This window comes from Pelobates fuscus, chromosome 6, assembly GCF_036172605.1.
Source record: "Pelobates fuscus isolate aPelFus1 chromosome 6, aPelFus1.pri, whole genome shotgun sequence".
Classification (NCBI taxonomy): domain Eukaryota; kingdom Metazoa; phylum Chordata; class Amphibia; order Anura; family Pelobatidae; genus Pelobates; species Pelobates fuscus.
This window is the reverse complement of record NC_086322.1, coordinates 10,601,090-10,618,602: the sequence shown is the minus strand read 5'-3', so window position 1 is coordinate 10,618,602 and position 17,513 is coordinate 10,601,090. Positions and strand designations below refer to the sequence as shown.

The following is a 17,513-nucleotide window of genomic DNA, read 5'->3' as shown; positions in this document are numbered from 1 at the left end:
TCCCACACTGCTTCCAATAGTTGTAGGATTTCAGCTGCGTATTTGATTTCTTTTCCTTCTGAATTCAGTAGTCCTCTTTCTTTATACAAAGCTCCGTGGGCATGAGTGGTTAAAAACGCATATTTGGAGTCCGTGTAGATGTTCACTCTTAAACCTTCAGCCAATTGTAACGCTCGTGTCAGTGCTATCAATTCTGCCTTTTGTGCTGATGTTCCTTTCGCCAGTGGCCGAGCTTCTATCACCTTGTCTATTGTTGTTACTGCATATCCTGCATAGCGGATCCCTTCTTTCACATAACTACTGCCGTCGGTGTAATATTGAACATCGGGGTTCTGGATGGGAAAATCACGAAGATCTGGTCTACTTGAGAATACTTCATCCATTACTTCCAAACAATCATGTTGACTTTCAGTAGGTTGTGGCAAAAGGGTAGCTGGATTTAAGGTGTTTACAGTCTCTAAATGCACTCTTGGGTTTTCACACAACATTGCTTGATACTTGGTCATACGACTGTTACTAAACCAATGATTTCCTTTGTAATCCAACAACGTCTGTACTGCATGTGGGACTCGTACATAAAGTTCTTGACCCAGAGTGAGTTTATCGGCTTCAGCTACTAGCAGGGCGGCTGCAGCTACTGCTCTTAGACAAGGTGGAAGTCCGCTGGCCACGGCATCCAATTGCTTAGACATGTAGGCAACAGGTCTTTGCCATGATCCCAAGTACTGTGTCAATACTCCCACAGCCATTCTTCTTTGCTCGTGTACATACAGGTAGAATGGTCGTGTGTGATCAGGTAGACCTAATGCTGGGGCACTCATCAAAGCCTTCTTCACATCTTCAAATGCCGTTTGCTGTTCTTGGGTCCATAAGAAGGGGTCGTGCTCTGTACCTTTGATAGCTGCGTACAGAGGTTTTGCCAGTATCGCATAGCTGGGAATCCATATCCTACAGAAGCCTGCTGCCCCCAAGAATTCTCGCACTTGTCTTCTATTCTTGGGTATTGGTATTTGGCAGACAGCTTCTTTTCTCTCTGGCCCCATAATTCTTTGACCTTCGGAGGTATGGAATCCCAGATATTTGACAGTTGTCAAACACAACTGAGCCTTCTTTCTAGACACCTTGTATCCTGCCTTCCAGAGAATGTGTAGTAGATCGTGCGTTGCTTGCTGACAGATTTCTTTTGTAACTGCTGCTATCAACAAGTCATCTACATATTGTAACAATACACACTCTCCTGGGATGGACTCGAAATCCAGTAGATCTTGACTTAGGGCTGAACCAAATAGGGTAGGTGAATTTTTAAACCCTTGGGGCAGTCTTGTCCAAGTCATTTGGCGTTTTGAGCCCGTTACAGCGTTCTCCCATTGGAAAGCGAAAATACATTGACTTTCTGCGGCAATTCGGAGGCAAAAGAAGGCATCTTTGAGGTCTAAGACTGTAAAGTAGGTAGCCCCGCCCGGAATTAAAGCAAGCAGGTTATATGGATTGGGTACAACTGGATGTATACTAACAACCGCATCATTGACTGCTCTCAAGTCCTGCACAGGTCGATACTCATCTGTACCGGGCTTTTGAACAGGCAGCAATGGGGTGTTCCAGGGGGGAGTAAAGAATTTTAGGATACCATACCGTATGAACTTATCCAGATAGGATTGGATGTTCTTCTTAGCCTTCTGCGGGATGTGGTATTGTCTTAGGCTCACTGGATAAACCCCAAGTTTTAGTTCAATTTTTATAGGTGGAATATTGCGGGCCAGTCCTGGTGGGTTGTTCTCTGCCCAAACTCCTGGTATGTTAAATAATGTCTCATCACTCCTAGGGTTTTGGCTAGTCAACACTGTATAAAGTCGCCACTCTTCTTCCTTTGGTACTGATAATGTCATGATACCTGAAGGTCCATTAAACTTTAAAGATGTTGTTCCATTTGGTAGGAACGTAATCTGCGCTTGTAACTTAGATAGCATATCACGTCCCAGCAATTGGACTGGACATTCAGGCATATAAAGGAATTGATGTTTTACTACGTGGCCTCCCAATGTACAGAGTCGACTTTTAAGAACCGGTTTTTCAGCACTTCTTCCAGTTGCTCCTATCACAGTAATAGTCCTTCCAGATGGAGGAGCAACTAGATTAGTCACCACTGAATGTTCAGCACCAGTGTCGATCATGAACGCACTCCTTTTCCCCCCTATTGATACATCGACCATAGGCTCCGCTCGACCAAGGGGGATGGAGCCCGGTCGGTATCAATAGTCCTCCATGACCGTGTCAGCCAATCCTACAAAGTCCCTACCTTCTCTATCGCGGGACCTTTGCGCTGCTGGAATATACCTGTCTTCCCTAACACTTCCTCTGTTCCCATTACTCCCTCTATTACCATTACTCCCTCCGGGGCCTCCTCTACCTCTCGCTCTGCCTCTAAAGTTTCCGTAACCTGTCCTAGGTCTGTCTCTCTCACACTGTTCTCTTCGAGGACACTCATTTCTCCAATGCCCTTCTTCCCTACAGTATGCGCACTGATTTCTACTTAGAGGTTCCTCATTCCATCTACTATCGCCTCTATCTGGGCCCCGTCTATCTACGCCTGCGATCACTACCGCTAGCATATCAGCCTTTTTACGCATCTTGCGCTCTTCCTCTTTCTTACTTTCTGTTTCCCTATTCATATAAACCTTATTCGCTACCTCCATTAGTTGGGTGATTGACATACCTGCGAACCCTTCTAACTTTTGTAGCTTGCGCTTAATATCTCCGTAAGCTTGGCTGACAAAGGCGGAGTTCACCATTCGGGAATTATCTGCGTCTTCCGGATTAAAGGGGGTATACAAGCGGTATGCCTCCAATAATCGGTCATAAAAGACACTGGGCGCTTCATCGCTTTTCTGAATCACCTCAACTGTCTTCGACATGTTAATAGCTTTCTTTCCTCCGGCTTTCATGCCAGCAATTATAGCGTCTCTATAGGCTCTGAGTTGAACCATATCAGCACCATTTACGTTCCAATCGGGATCGGTGTTGGGATAATGTGTTGCGGCCCATGCTGATGGATTGGCTTGGTTTAAAGTACGGGCTTTATCCTCTAGTGCTTTAATGGCTGCTTGATTTATTCTTGTCCTTTCCTCATTGTTAAACAAAGTCATTAATAACTGCTGGCAATCAGCCCATGTCGGGTTATGTGTCTGTACTATTGAGGTGAACAGATCAGTCATAGCTTGTGGTTTCTCAGTATACGAGGAATTGTGGGTCTTCCAATTTAAAAGATCGGTTGTCGTGAATGGGACATATACAAAGACTGGGTCAGCATGTGCCATTTGGCCTGCGGCATCGATATAGGCTGACCCAGGATTCAGACGAAGAGGCATCTGATAGTGTTTTAATTGTTGGGCACCGGTCAACTGTCGGGTCTGTATGGGGCTACGTGGAGGGGCGTCAGTCATAGGTTCCAGTCGGGGAGAAATAGGGTATGGGGATGTGGGAGCTTGGTTTTGGGAAAAGGTGGTAAATAAAACACTTCGAGCCGAGCTAGATGAAGCTTGACCGGAAGTCTGAAGTGGCGCCAAATCAGGATATTCGTTTTTAATGGGGGTTGGTTCTGATTCCGGAAGGGGAGATTTAGTACGAGGGGGGGTGGATCCTGTACTGGAGGAGGAAACGGAAGTGGATGGGGGTAATGAGGGGAGGGTTGCAGGACTTCCTCTTAACGGAAAGTAAGGGGGCGGCAAAGGGATCTCGGACTCAGGGGGCGTGTCCAAAATGGGCCTAACACCAGTCCTAGTGGACGAACAAGTCCTAGCTACCATGAGGCGACACTGCTCCTCGTGGCATGTCTGGAGACATTTAGGCGAGTCATTTACGGCCTGTCTCCAACAATCAATATAAGGAAACTGGCCGTAAAGTTCAGGCCTACCCGATACAGCCACGTGTAAGCGCTGTACCAGAGTTGGATCCAAACTGCCACGTGGCGGCCATGCCGCAACCAAAGTAGGCCACTCCCTAGTACACAAGGTGACCAAACGTACAGGAGACATTTTAACCCCAAAATCACAAGTTTTGAATCCCTTTTTAAAATTCTTCACCATACAACCTAAGGGATCCAGAATCGTTGACTGCGACGCACCCATACTTAACAATGGAACGTCGTCGACAACGAATACTATACACGCGTACTATTCAACAGTCACACCCGTTTCCTCTGGCAACAGCACCACGTGGTACGGTTACCAAGTGAAACGTACACAATAACACAATAAACACTCAGGGAATTCCCGTACACACACAGCTGTTACACCAGTCACTAGATAATCAATATTATGCCCTTTGGCGTAACTATACAGTCACCCACGCTATAATTCTCTATATACGAATTACCCGTCTATAACACACCCCAGTAACATCGTCTTTTACAATTAGCGGTTACAGTACGGTTAGCATAGGTCAAAGCACAAGTTAAGGTCACAATACAATTATTAGTGGTTATGGTGTTAAACATGCAATGGACGACAATGATTAGTACTTATATACAGTGTCAGTAAATATACAGGGTTATGGTACCGTGCACTATGATACAGCAACACACTATTAACACTCTCGCTAGACGGCTGAGCTCGCGCTATCTAACAAGATATACACTTTACTAAACAATCGTTAACACATTTACAATTCCCAACTAAACTATTGGCCAGTACCTTGAATGGACTACCTAAAAACAATCTACATACGTTTTGGTTAGCCACACTGCCCAATCACCACATATATAGCGAGCTAGAGGACCGAATTTACACAGACGCCTCTTAGTCGCACTATCAAAAGTCTAGTGGGTTCCAAATTTACACGCCTTCCCACTTAGCCCAGATAGAATGAGAGCTAGCGAACCGAATTTACACAGACGCCGCTTAGTCTCCCGGTCCCTCCGACCTAGCGAACAAAATATACACCCTAGAACGCTAGTCTAGACAAGACACCGGTGTCCGGCTAGGGCTATTTACACCAGAGCCCCGCCTGACTAACAAAATCAAACGGTCTGACTAAAGAGCGTTCGATCGAGCGGTGCGCCTTCGCTCCTTCCCTCCGACAGAGGGGGCAGATACACAGATTCAAAACCCCTTTGGGCCTACCGCACAATCGGTATACCCCTAGTGGGTCCTGCCGTCTAAAACAGCAGTTGTCTTACCTCCTCGTTCCTGAACCTGAGTTCACACTCATCGACGGGGACACCCCAGCACTTCTCACGTAGAGGCCGATGATCTCCTGGACAACAGACCAGTGGCGCCGAGACGAAGGGAGGTCCACGCAGAAGTTCAGGGGTGCAGCCGTAGAGAACGTGGGCAAAGATAGACCGTCTCACGCCTCTGCCTCTCAGCTACCGTTGAACGATGAGCTTCCCGGCCAATGCACCAAATGATACCGGAGAAACTGACGGAAGCGAAGCACAGAGAGATGGACACAGGTTTCTTCAGGATGGAAGAGATTCTTTATTGGATCACCGATCGGGACTCAGAGGGACTAACGTCACCAAAATACAGCAAGTTCTGAGCCCCGGACAATAGTGCAGGCTCCTTATATAGGCACATAACTCCTCCCATATTAAGCTCCACCCGCACATTCTCTTAACCAATCAATACAAATAAGAATTAACTTCCTGTTTGACCGCATGGCTTGTCCAGCACAATGGAGGAGGGGGAATACTACATCCTGTATTCTTGCACATGCTCCGTACACTACTGATCGTATCTTGCCTCGTGCAACCAACTGATCGATACGTCAGCATATGCACGTACACATGCCACGTGGTAATCTCGGCCTACTAAATTTATTTTTACCGAGATTCCACCACAGCGGAGGTTATGGAAGAGGATGGAGTAGGAGGAGTAGAGAAGGTGGCAGCAGGCCTGCCTGCAAGTCGTGGCGGTGTCACCAACACCTCTGCAGAGCCACGCATTCCATGCTTGGCAGCCATCATCAGGTTTACCCAATGTGCAGTGTAGGTGATATACCTGCCCTGACCATGCTTTGCAGACCAGGTATCAGTGGTCAGATGGACCCTTGCCCCAACACCGTGTGCCAGACATGCCATTACTTCCTTTTGCACAATCGAGTACAGGTTGGGGATTGCCTTTTGTGAAAAGAAATTTCGTCCGGGTACCTTCCACTGCGGTGTCCCAATATCTACAAATTTTTTGAACGCCTCAGACTCCATCAGCTTGTATGGTAAAAGCTGGCGGGCTAGGGGGGCGTGTCCTAACTACTGAAGCGAGAAGTCGCCAGGCATACCTTACGCAACATGCAGGAGGCAGAGGGAATCCTGGGACAACTGGGTCTCCCCCCGGACTCGCTACTCACATCGAACCCTCCAACAAACTCCACGCTCCCTCCATATTGGGGCAACGCCGAGGCTCCAACATTTGTCCCTAGAAACCTAGCCGGGACATCATGCGCAACTTGAACTGAAAACGTGACTAACAGGTCAACCCTGCTTACAGAGACTCTCAGGTCATTGATCGTGTCAAGAGGAGGGGAACAACTTCAAAAATAGATTCCTGGCAAATTCTGAAAAAAAACGTGCAAACATGAATCCTGAAAGTACAGAAAGACAAAACCACAAGAAGAATTTTTTGAAGACGACAAATAGCTGTGTGATATAATGTAGAAACATTTGATTCACCAGATAAAAAGAAAACAACCGACTTAATACAGTTTTTTACAACTTTGCTCGTTTTGCATTGAATTTTTTAGCCAGTACTTCCTTTAGATATTGCACTGAATATAGTAAACTCTGTAGTATGTTACTTTTAGTTGCCAGAAAAGCTAAATAATAGTTTTCACATTTGGTAGATAGCTTGTGTGTGCTAATATTCATACTTGCATTTTGAATTTTAAGGCAGTATTTCTTTTTTATAAGCAGAATTTGATATTTTTGTATCTTTTTAAACATATATTTTCTCGAGCCGTTTGATAGATTAACATTTCTTTATTTTATTAATCAACGTGCTTAATCGTATTGGTGTACTAATTTCCAGTATATCTAAAAATGTTTTACATATTTTCTGATTTTAATTGCCATGTGTACCTTTTGTATGCCCATGTGAAACGTTTTACCATTTAGGGCCCAGAGTGGGGTCATTTAAACAGATCATACCTCGAGTGCAGAGTGCGTTTAATCCGACTCGTTAATGTTAGTTATTCACTAAGCTTAGAGAAAACATAGTTGGCTTAAAGATGTTTTCTATTCAAGTTCTTGTGCCCCACAGTTCAAATTAACATTCAAATTACAATTCATGACAGATCACACAAGTGAATAGCCCTGCCAATGTCGTCTCAGAATTTTTTGTTATCTAAGAAGAAATAAAAAATGCATATCAACGAAAAATGCTTTTCCTAGCTGTTATGGTATTGAAAGCCAGCTGTGATTTCCCTATGCACAATTAGCAATGCTAACTGCTGTATGACGCCCCCTAGCTGTGTACACATAGTTTAACTTTTATAAGTATTATTCCAACTAGGTACTACTATACTAATCATCAGTCAGCTGTTAACTACTTTCCAATGCTTTTCCTGTGCCTAGTCAGGGTAACAAGATCTTTGAATATTTTATACTATAGTTAGCGATGTTACATTTGTATTCAAGTGTCCTAGATCAGTTAGATAAGCCAGCGCCTAGATTGAATGCTCCATAAAGTTTAGAACTCTTTGTGCTGCCAAGGTTTCGTTAGACCTGCTCAGCTAAACTAGGACCACATTTTAATTGTATACTCAGTGTAATGTGTAAACATGGACAATCTCGACATAAATAACTAAAAAATGTGCACGGATTTATGAAAACCCCATTGTTAAAAATTTTGATGATCAGCGTGAGGAATGCTATTGGGGCACCACACGCCTGCGGTTATGATTTTTTGCACTGCAAAAAAAAAAAAAAAAGCTGGCGGGCTAATAGTTTGGACAAGCCAGCTGTCAGACGCTGGGCAAGGGGGTGACTTTCTGACATTGGCTTCTTACGCTCGAACATGTCCTTGACAGACACCTGACTGTGGGCAGATGAGCGGGAACTGCTCAAGGCGAGAGACTGAGTGGCGGATGGTTGAGAGGGGGCAAGGAGGACAGCAGTAGTTGACATGGCTGAAGATGCTGGACCAGGAGGAGGATGGCGGCTTTGAGTTTGTGTGCTGCTTGTACTCATGTGTTGATCCCATAGGCGTTTGTGATGTGCGATCATGTGCCTACGCAAAGCAGTTGTACCTAGGTGGGTGTTGGACTTCCCACGACTCAGTTTCTTTTGGCACAGGTTGCAAATGGCATCGCTGTTGTCAGAGGCAGACACACAAAATAAATGCCACACTGCTGAGCTCTGCAATGACGGCATTCTGGTGGTGGACACAGCATGCGTTGATTGGCGTGCTGTCGGGCTGACCCCGGTTGCCGATGCATGCTGTTTGACTGTGCCACTAGCTCCTTGCGACGACCTCCCCCTGCTTCCAACTCATCTCCTCCTCCTCCTCCCTGTCTCCCCATCTGATCTTTCATCCTGTTCTTCTTCTTGCCGAGCGGGCACCCATGTGACATCCATGCACGCATCGTCATCATCAACCGCTTCACTTGTATCTGACAACTCAGCAAAGGAAGCAGCAGCGGGTACAACATCATCATCATCACACCGTACGTCCATGTGTGTAATGCTGCATGCCTGAGACATAGACCAGATATGAGTGGCACTGTGCAGTGGCAGAGGTTGGCAGAGTACACGCTGTAGGCCTGACACACCCGCTTGAAGACAACTAACTGCTATTCAATCTATAACAGTGAAAAAAGTTTCTTGTTTTTAAATGCACGCTATTGTGACACCAGATATGAGTGGCAAAGTGCACTTGCAGAGGTTGGCAGAGTACACGCTGTTGGCATGACACACCCGCTTGAAGACAACTAACTGCTATTAGCTTACAGTGAAAAACTTTTTTTCTTTGTAAAGGCACGCTATAGAGACACCAGATATGAGTGGCAAAATACACTTGCAGAGGTTGGCAGAGCACACACTGAAGGCCTGACACCCGCTTTAAGGACACTGACTGCTATTAGCTTACAGTGAAAAACTTGTTTTCTTTGTAAAGGCACGCTATAGAGACACCAGATATGAGTGGCAAAGTACACTTGCAGAGGTTGGCAGAGCACACGCTGAAGGCCTGACACCCAGACGCTTGCAGACAACTAACTGCTATTCAATCTATTACAGTGAAAAAAAAATGTTTTTCTTTTTAAATGTCAAGCTTAAGCTATCGTGACACCAGATATGAGTTGTGGCACTGGGCAAGTGGGCACAGTATCCACTGTGAGCCTGACACAGAAGCTGGCAGACAACTAACTGCTATTCAATCTATAACAGTGAACATTTTTTTTTCTTTTTAAATGCCAAGCTTAAGATATTGTGACACCAGATATGAGTGGTGGCACTGGGCAAGTGGGCACAGTATCCACTGTGAGCCTGACACAGAAGCTGGCAGGCAACTGCTATTACATTACACACAAAAAAGCAGGCTGATGTTCTAGCCCTAAAAAGGGCTTTTTGGGGTGCTGTTCTTACAGCAGAGATCAGATGAGTCCTTCAGGACTGTAGTGGACACTGAATACCCTAGCCTAGCTATCAATTTCCCTATCTAATGAGCAGCAGCTACACTTTCCCTCCTCTATCTAAGAATGCAGCTTCAGAATGAATCTAAAATGGATGCTGTACAGGAGGTGGGAGGGTCTGGAAGGGCGGGTCTGCTGCTAATTTGCTGGAATGTGTCTGCTGACCGTGAGGCACAGGGTCAAAGTTTGCTCAATGATGACGAATAGGGGGGCGGATCAAACCGTGCATGTGTTCGCCCGCCGTGGCGAACGCGAACACGCTATGTTCGCCGGGAACTATTCGCTGGCGAACAGTTCGGTACATCACTACTCAGGAGTAAAGGGAGTTATATAAAAGTTTTCGCTAGTAATTCAAGTGCCACATAGCTAAATAATCCCAAATAACCAGGGAGTATCACTCCCATCACTAAGGACTCCCACGCCAGGCAGTTGATGCACATTAGACTCAATGTAATGGCTTATTGTCTTTAAGTTATAATATCAGTGGCTAACTTAATTGTAGCCCTCATTAAACTAAAATGTGACTACCTCCGAGTATGAGGATGGGTGATGGCCTCGCGGGACCACTAACGTATGGATTAAGACCGGAAAACAGAACCTAGTTGGGCAACCTAATTCTCAAAAAGCCAGTACTACCCTAAATAGAAAGTACAGGGATGTGAAAAGGTGCCTGATACAGTTGAGACAGGACTAGATTACCAGCAGGAAAATAGGAGCGAGGGAGGTATTAGATACGTGCTGTAACCTAGCAAAATGATAAGGGGATTGAGTATCCGTGTGTGTAGATTATGTGAGTGGCCCAGAACGCGGGACTGAACAGTAAACGGAAAACCTTCCAGAACCTATAGAGAAGTAATGAAAATAATAAAAGGTAGGTGACGGAAATGCATTTCTTGTACAGCAACAGAACTGCACGACCAAAACGAGATGTTAATGCTCAATAACAGAACACACAATGAGTACAATCTAAACCACATCAACCCAAGAAGACCAAGCATTTTATCAATGACGTCACAAAACTTAAAATTCATATCCTGCAATGAACTTGCAGGAACATAATAACGAATATCACCTAACAGAAAATTTATATACCAGCTGACAGACCAAGGACTCATATGGAGGGGGTAATGCCCCGACGTCTCTATAACCTGAGTGCGATACCTAGGACTGAACCCTGCATTTATGTAGACAGAGTGATATACCAACCCGATATGTGAATTGGGGCCCACTACATATTGAAAGCAGGGGGCAAATCTGAACAGCAGGATGTTAAAATTGAACCCTGGTTCCAAGTGTGATCAAACGCCCTACTATAATATACCCAAAATCATAATTTATGAAATAATAAACAAGATTTCAACCACTAGAACTATGGTATATTAGTGTGGCAGAGCAATGAAGGGAAACATTTGCAGGACACCAACATACCTTCTGTAAGAAAATATTCTGGTTGCTCTTATGCCACTAGAAGTATAAGGGTGTTATCGGCTAGAGGGACGGAAAGTAAAGGACAAGAGTTGCATTCCTTAATATGACTTGCGTAGCATACTAATTGTGAACAGCTGTGACCAGAGGGTTCAAATATGAGGCAGTGGAAAATGTACATACAAGGTTTGCATAATAAATTGATATGTTTTTCTTGCCATATGTAATAAAAGGGGATTTTCTGGATTGATAAATCGAATGCGGTTGCTTTGAGACGTTGATAAATGACCCTATGTGTGTTTTGCGTGGGTCTGTCCCTCTAACCTGTTCCTGTCTAGGCGTAATTTAGCAGGTTCCTGCAGACATTAACTGTTTACGCGGGGCTTTTTTTTTTTTTTACTCCATTATGCTTTAACCCTTTAGCAGCATTAAAAGTGTTTAACAATCCCTATGTGTATTTGCCATGTAAATGTGTCTTGAATCCTGCATTTGCTGTAAAAGCTATCTTGGTACATCTGTAGCAAATGACTGAAGAAAGATTGTGATGTGAAACTGTTTGCAATTGCAAGGATGTATTTAATGCCTGGAAGACGAGCACATAGCTCACTGTATCTGTCTATTGGATTGTTAATGCCAGATATTAAGGTGTTCTTAGGCTGAAATGTGAGGGATCACCTATAAGGCTAAACATGGAATCTTCAAAAATATAATGCACCAAGTGTTAAAATGTATCATGTTTTTCTAGCACGCCTATAAAACCAGGAGGTTGCAAGACTCCCTGTACTAACCACGTGCGTTCCATACATCACCATGGCAACCAGCCGGAACACAGTGTCGGGAGCCTGCGGCACAATAGCGTACCGGCCGAGTTACCGGGCCCCCCAAGCTCGTAGGCGTGTGGGGGTAAGAGATTAAGGAGCCGGATCCACCGATGCAGAGAACCGGCTCCTATCGAGAGGGGAGGGGGCACTGGTCAATCCCGGGCAAGGCTCTCGGTGGGGAAACCCAACAATCACCCGTGCCGCAGCCCCTGTCCCGCAGCCGAGGACCCCGGCGGGTCAAGCTGTGTGTGGTCTGCAGGCTGGTACAATGATACCGGCCTGCTTACTCACCATCCGTGAAGGAGGAACGCCAGCTGTCAGGAGTAGCTGCTGTGCTACTGCCACTCTGGAACTGCTGCCTCCACTCTGGGAACAGGAAGTCCAACCGCTCTGGGAACCGGAAGTGATTCACCAGACTGTCCATGGTAAGGTGGGAGAGGATTGGCCACCCTTTTAAAGGGAATTCAAGCCCCTCCCACAACTACAGGCCAAGGCCTTACATATATATATATATATATATATATATTTGCTCCTTTCTCACCCCCAACATAATAAACGTTATACCACACCCTGCACTCCTCATACACACACACACACACACACTGCATCCCCCCACCCCACCACACACTGAACCCCTCACACATATACTGCATCCCTCACACACACACTGCATCCTTTATACACACACACTCTGCACCCCTCATACACACACACTCTCCCATCATACACTGCACGTCTCACATGCACACACTCTGTACCCTTCACACACACGTTGCACCCCTCACACACACTGCACTCTGGATCCCCTAAACACACTAGATTTCCTGTACGCAAACATACACACTACATACTCTAAACAAACACTCTTTACAGCCCTTACACACACTACATCACCTATACACACATACACTACAGTCCCTATGCAGACACTCACTGCATCCCTTTACACACACTACAGACCCTACTCACATATTACATCACAAACACAACACAAATGAAACCAACCTATTTACACAAAACACTATACCTCAATCAGCTCACTCTACAGACGCACAAACACACAAGCAAACACATGTACAATATGCTTTATTGGCCCTTTTGTCCTCTAGTATCCCACCTATAACACCAGAGCACAAGAGCACCAGAGCACAAGTTCTTCAGCAGGGCTCTGCGCATCGGCTGCCTTTGAAAGATCATTGAACCAACCTGCTCACTTTGAGGGGAGGAGTGCTTGTCATTTCTGATGACACAACAACACCCCTACCTGGCCCCACCCCCTTCCCAATGGGCCGCGATGGTTATGCTTTCTAGTATGTATTTAGTAAGGGTAGCGACTTCCCATTTTAGTTTCATTTCTTTTGTTAATTACATTTCTAGTTCTTTTAACAGTTCTTGTACATTGTCGAATTTGATTAAAGATTCATCTATAATAAGGTTATTGGTGGGATCGTAATTAATATATTATTGATATCAATATTGTAATTTTCTCTATATTCAAAGAGAGTCATAATAGATTAGATAGAGCAACTTATACAGCGAGAACTTTCTTATATGATGTCTCCATAACTGTGGAATCAAGCTGGGAATACCTCCTACATATATCCATAGACTGGGATTATTCCGTCCAGGTCTGCTAAAAAGTGTGAGTTTGCACTTTACCTATACATTTCCCTCTTTACTTAAAGGGACACTATAGTCACCAGAACAACTATGTAACAGATCCCCTGTTATTGCCTGGCCAACAGACTTGGTACATTGTAACCACTGTACTTGTAACCTTTGTTATGCTGAACATACGAATGGGAAAAAGAATAACCCTGCTAACTCGTTCGTATAACCGAAAAAACTGCCGAACCAGAGACCACCCAGACCAGGCGTGTGCCGCCAATTAACTCCTTGACTCTGTGCCAAACCGCAAACCGCAAACATTCTAAGTGGTTCACTGGGTGGCTGTCGATTCGTATGCACGAACACGTGGCAGCGGCCATCTTGTTTTGTTTAACACGTCCAGCGGGGTTTGGTCGTTGAGTGCCTGGATTTTTTTTGGACACTCAAACTTCCAAACACCGCTGAGACTTCCAGGACCACTTAGCTCACATAGATTCATACGAACAAGGCGGCATTCGGTAGAAGTATTTCACGAACGAGGTGGCACACGACCACCAAAGGCATGAACAATACAAAGAATGACTGTTCGGTATTTTAAACATACGAAAAGGGACCGGCCGCACCAGCTAAACGTATGGAACTATTTTGGGCAGGAGCCTCGTGTGCGGCCGGGCAGAAATGGGACTTCCATCTATCTCACAAACCCCTGAACCAATTTGTATGATTTTTGGATATGTTTGTTTCCTAATTATGCTCATTATATAAGTTGTATGGGAATTGGATATATACTTTTAATGTTATGAAAAATTAGTAAAAAAGTGTATTTTTCGCTTGGAGATAATTGAGTTGATACAGCAATTAACTCAATTTTCTCCCAAGCAGAGAGGAGGAATTTACAGTAATGAATGGGAGTGTTAAACTGTGTGACTGCAAACTATTAGTTGTTGAGTTTGTGTTTTCGGTACCCAACAAGGTCCACATGGGTGGCAACCTTGTGGGAAAAGTTGCATAAAAGCCAGCCTGGAACATTAAACCTTCAGTTTTTCTTAACCCTCAATACGTAGCCCCATCTCGTTATTGTAGGGAACCTGCTTCCAGCTAATCACTAGCTCTTGTAAGAGCTCTGCCACTCTCTCTACACTGATCCAGCTGATGGGACATCGGGAATACACTGCAGCACAACCTCTCGCCAGGGAAAAGGGTGTCTCCAATGCATACACCCCTCTAACCACTAGGGTGAGCGTTACATACTACAGCTTATTGAATTTGTTTTGGTGAGTAGAATCATTACCTTCAGGCTTTTTGCTGTAAAGACTGTTTTTTAAGAGAAAATGCAGTGTTTACATTACAGCCTAGTGATAACGTCACTGGCCACTCCTCAGATAGCTGTTAGAGATCCTTCCTGGGTCATGGCTGCCTAAAATGTATCCAAACATTCAGTATCTCCTCCCTCTGCATGCAGACACTGAACTTTCCTCATAGAGATGAATCTATGAGGAGATGCTGATTGGCCAGGGCTGTGTTTGAATTGTGCTGGCTCTGCCCCTGATCTGCCTATTTTTCTCAGCCAATCCTATGGGGAAGCACTGTGATTGGATCAGGCTACCACTTCAAACAGCATGCAGAGTTACAGCTTCATTCTTGAATTCAGTAAGATTTTGCTATATTTATGGAGGCATGAGGGGCCCAGGGGGGCTAGATGGTGGTTTTAACACTATAGGGTCAGGAATACATCTTTGTGTTCCTGACCCTATAGTGATCATTTAACTACTGTACTGCACCATGGTTTGTCTTTTATTTTGTATTCATAGATTTATGTACTAGGAATTGCACTTGTATCGTATGTATATTCCATTTTTTCTTTTGTGCTGATCACCTTCTATTTTTTATCTCCCAATACATTACATGCAGAAATATGCACACACACACATACATATATACAGTACATATACTCTTAGACATGAACACACCTGCAATGTCCAGTCAACAAATTTATTAAACTCACTTTATCTGCCTTTTTCTTTAAGGGAGGAGTTGGGGGCAGGTATTGGAATTCCGTGCTTACAGGCACCTGTATCTAAATCTGGCCCTGATCGTAGGTATATTTGCTGCCATTGGCCTCTTGTATTCTCTGTATATATATTATTTACATCAAATTCAGTTTGATGTCCATTCCATGAAACTATTGGATTTATGTGAACAGGAATAGCAGATCCCCGGGATTGAGCCCCAGTGGATGTCTGACCTTGAAAAGCTCTGTGAGCAGTACTTATCTCACATATTTCAGTGTGTTATTATACCTTAGATTAACTCACAGCATCTATTATATTGTATATTTTATGGGGTGACACATGGATCTTGTTGTCAGTACAAATTTACATTCAATAGTCAAGAACAAATTTAAAGATTTACAGATTTTCAGGATAAATTCAAGCAGGAAGATGATAAATGTGACCCTTTATTGGATCTGCTTGGTCCACCAGGCACAGGTGCAAGGTGTACCCAGGTGAGTAGTTAAATCATTCTTAAATAATTTTGTAAATTTGTCTAAGTGGTCACGAGGGCACTCTTATCACAATAGCAACCCAGTAGGCTATATTGGTTATGGAGTTTGAAATGTTTAAATTTTAATTTAACTTTTTTACTTTGAAGGGAAGAGTGCAATAATAATAAGAAAAGGTAATAAAAAAAGGTATATCTGAACAACATGAACAACTTAGATATTTTATGATTTGACACGTGGATCTTAAGGACAATGCAAATTTACATACAGTTGTCAGAAATGGTTTTAATTTAAAGTTTAAACTACTTACGAAAATGGAAACTTTGCTGGGACCTTGCTCTTGTTATCATTTTGGGTCTTGTCACCTTCAGATATGTTTTCACCAAAATCTGGCTGGGATTGAAAGCTCACAGTATTTTGGATGCTTTTATCACTGGTGAGGGAAAGGAAGAGGTACTTATTATAGTTGCAGCCTAATTTCTCTGCTTTTTCCAAATAATTGGTGTCATCTTCAGTTGGAGCTCGCCCTTTGTAGATGTTGCCATTGCTTGAATCAACACACCACAGGTCTCCCTGAGGACTGAAAGATATGAAATGTGAGAGATCGCTCCAGCCTTCATGTGCAAGGGTTGTGCTAGAACCAATCCAGTTATCATCTACATCTGTTGGGGGGCTTCTCATTTCAAGACTACCATAATGAGTCACTGCATACAGTGTGCCTTCAGGGTCAAAAAAAAGGGCATCAAATTCATCCCACATCCTAATTCCAATTTTGGTTGCTTGGTCATTAATCCAGGAGACATTTTCATTGTCTGGCTTTGAGCCCTTGTACAGCTTCCCATCCTTCGTAGCTGCATACAAAATCCCATTCGGATCAAACAGGAGAAATTTAAACTGATCCCACTCACGCCTTCCAACTCTTCTGGCCTTAGAGAACCAATCCAGTTTTCCATCTGAAGGCATATACCCTCTGTACAGGTCTCCACCACGGACAGCAAACAGCTCTCCTTCTGGACTAAAAACAATTTTACTGACATTTTTCAGTTTCCCTACAATGGGGGATCTGGTTTCAAAGTTATCCAGAGCATTCCTGGGTAGCAAGCCAGCTTTGGCCACAAACTTGTTGTCCACTGCAAACAAGATGGTATCTGGAGTGCCTGGAATTTAATAGGAATATGCTCTCATTACATAATAATAATAATAATAATAATAATAATAATAATAATAATAATAATAATAATAATAATAATAATAATAATAATATAATAATAAACTGTTCTACCTTGTTCATTAAACTGTTATTACATATGTCTAAAAATATCACCCATAAAATGTTGTTTATAAAAATTGCTATACATTCAATATCATGAAGAAGTGAAATGTCTCAAACTAAAGCCTAAAGTAATGAATCAAAACCTATTATTAATAAAATACAAATTTGTATATTTTCATTATTTGAATTGCATAAGAGACACTTCACGGAGCTCAGGGCTCGAGTCCTGCAGGAACGCGTGGGAACGGTGTTCCTGCACTTT

General features: G+C 43.8%; 1 protein-coding gene across 1 annotated transcript in view; it reads right to left on the bottom strand.

Moving 5' to 3' along the window:
* Positions 1-16,972, bottom strand: part of LOC134615269 (uncharacterized) — a 41,604-nt gene extending 24,632 nt beyond the window's left edge. Inside the window, exon 1 of the mRNA XM_063459757.1 lies at positions 16,289-16,972. Coding sequence (XP_063315827.1) covers positions 16,289-16,941 — 653 coding nt within the window. The 5' untranslated portion in view covers positions 16,942-16,972. The remainder of the gene's footprint in view (positions 1-16,288) is intronic.
* Positions 16,973-17,513: the final 541 nt, after the last annotated feature.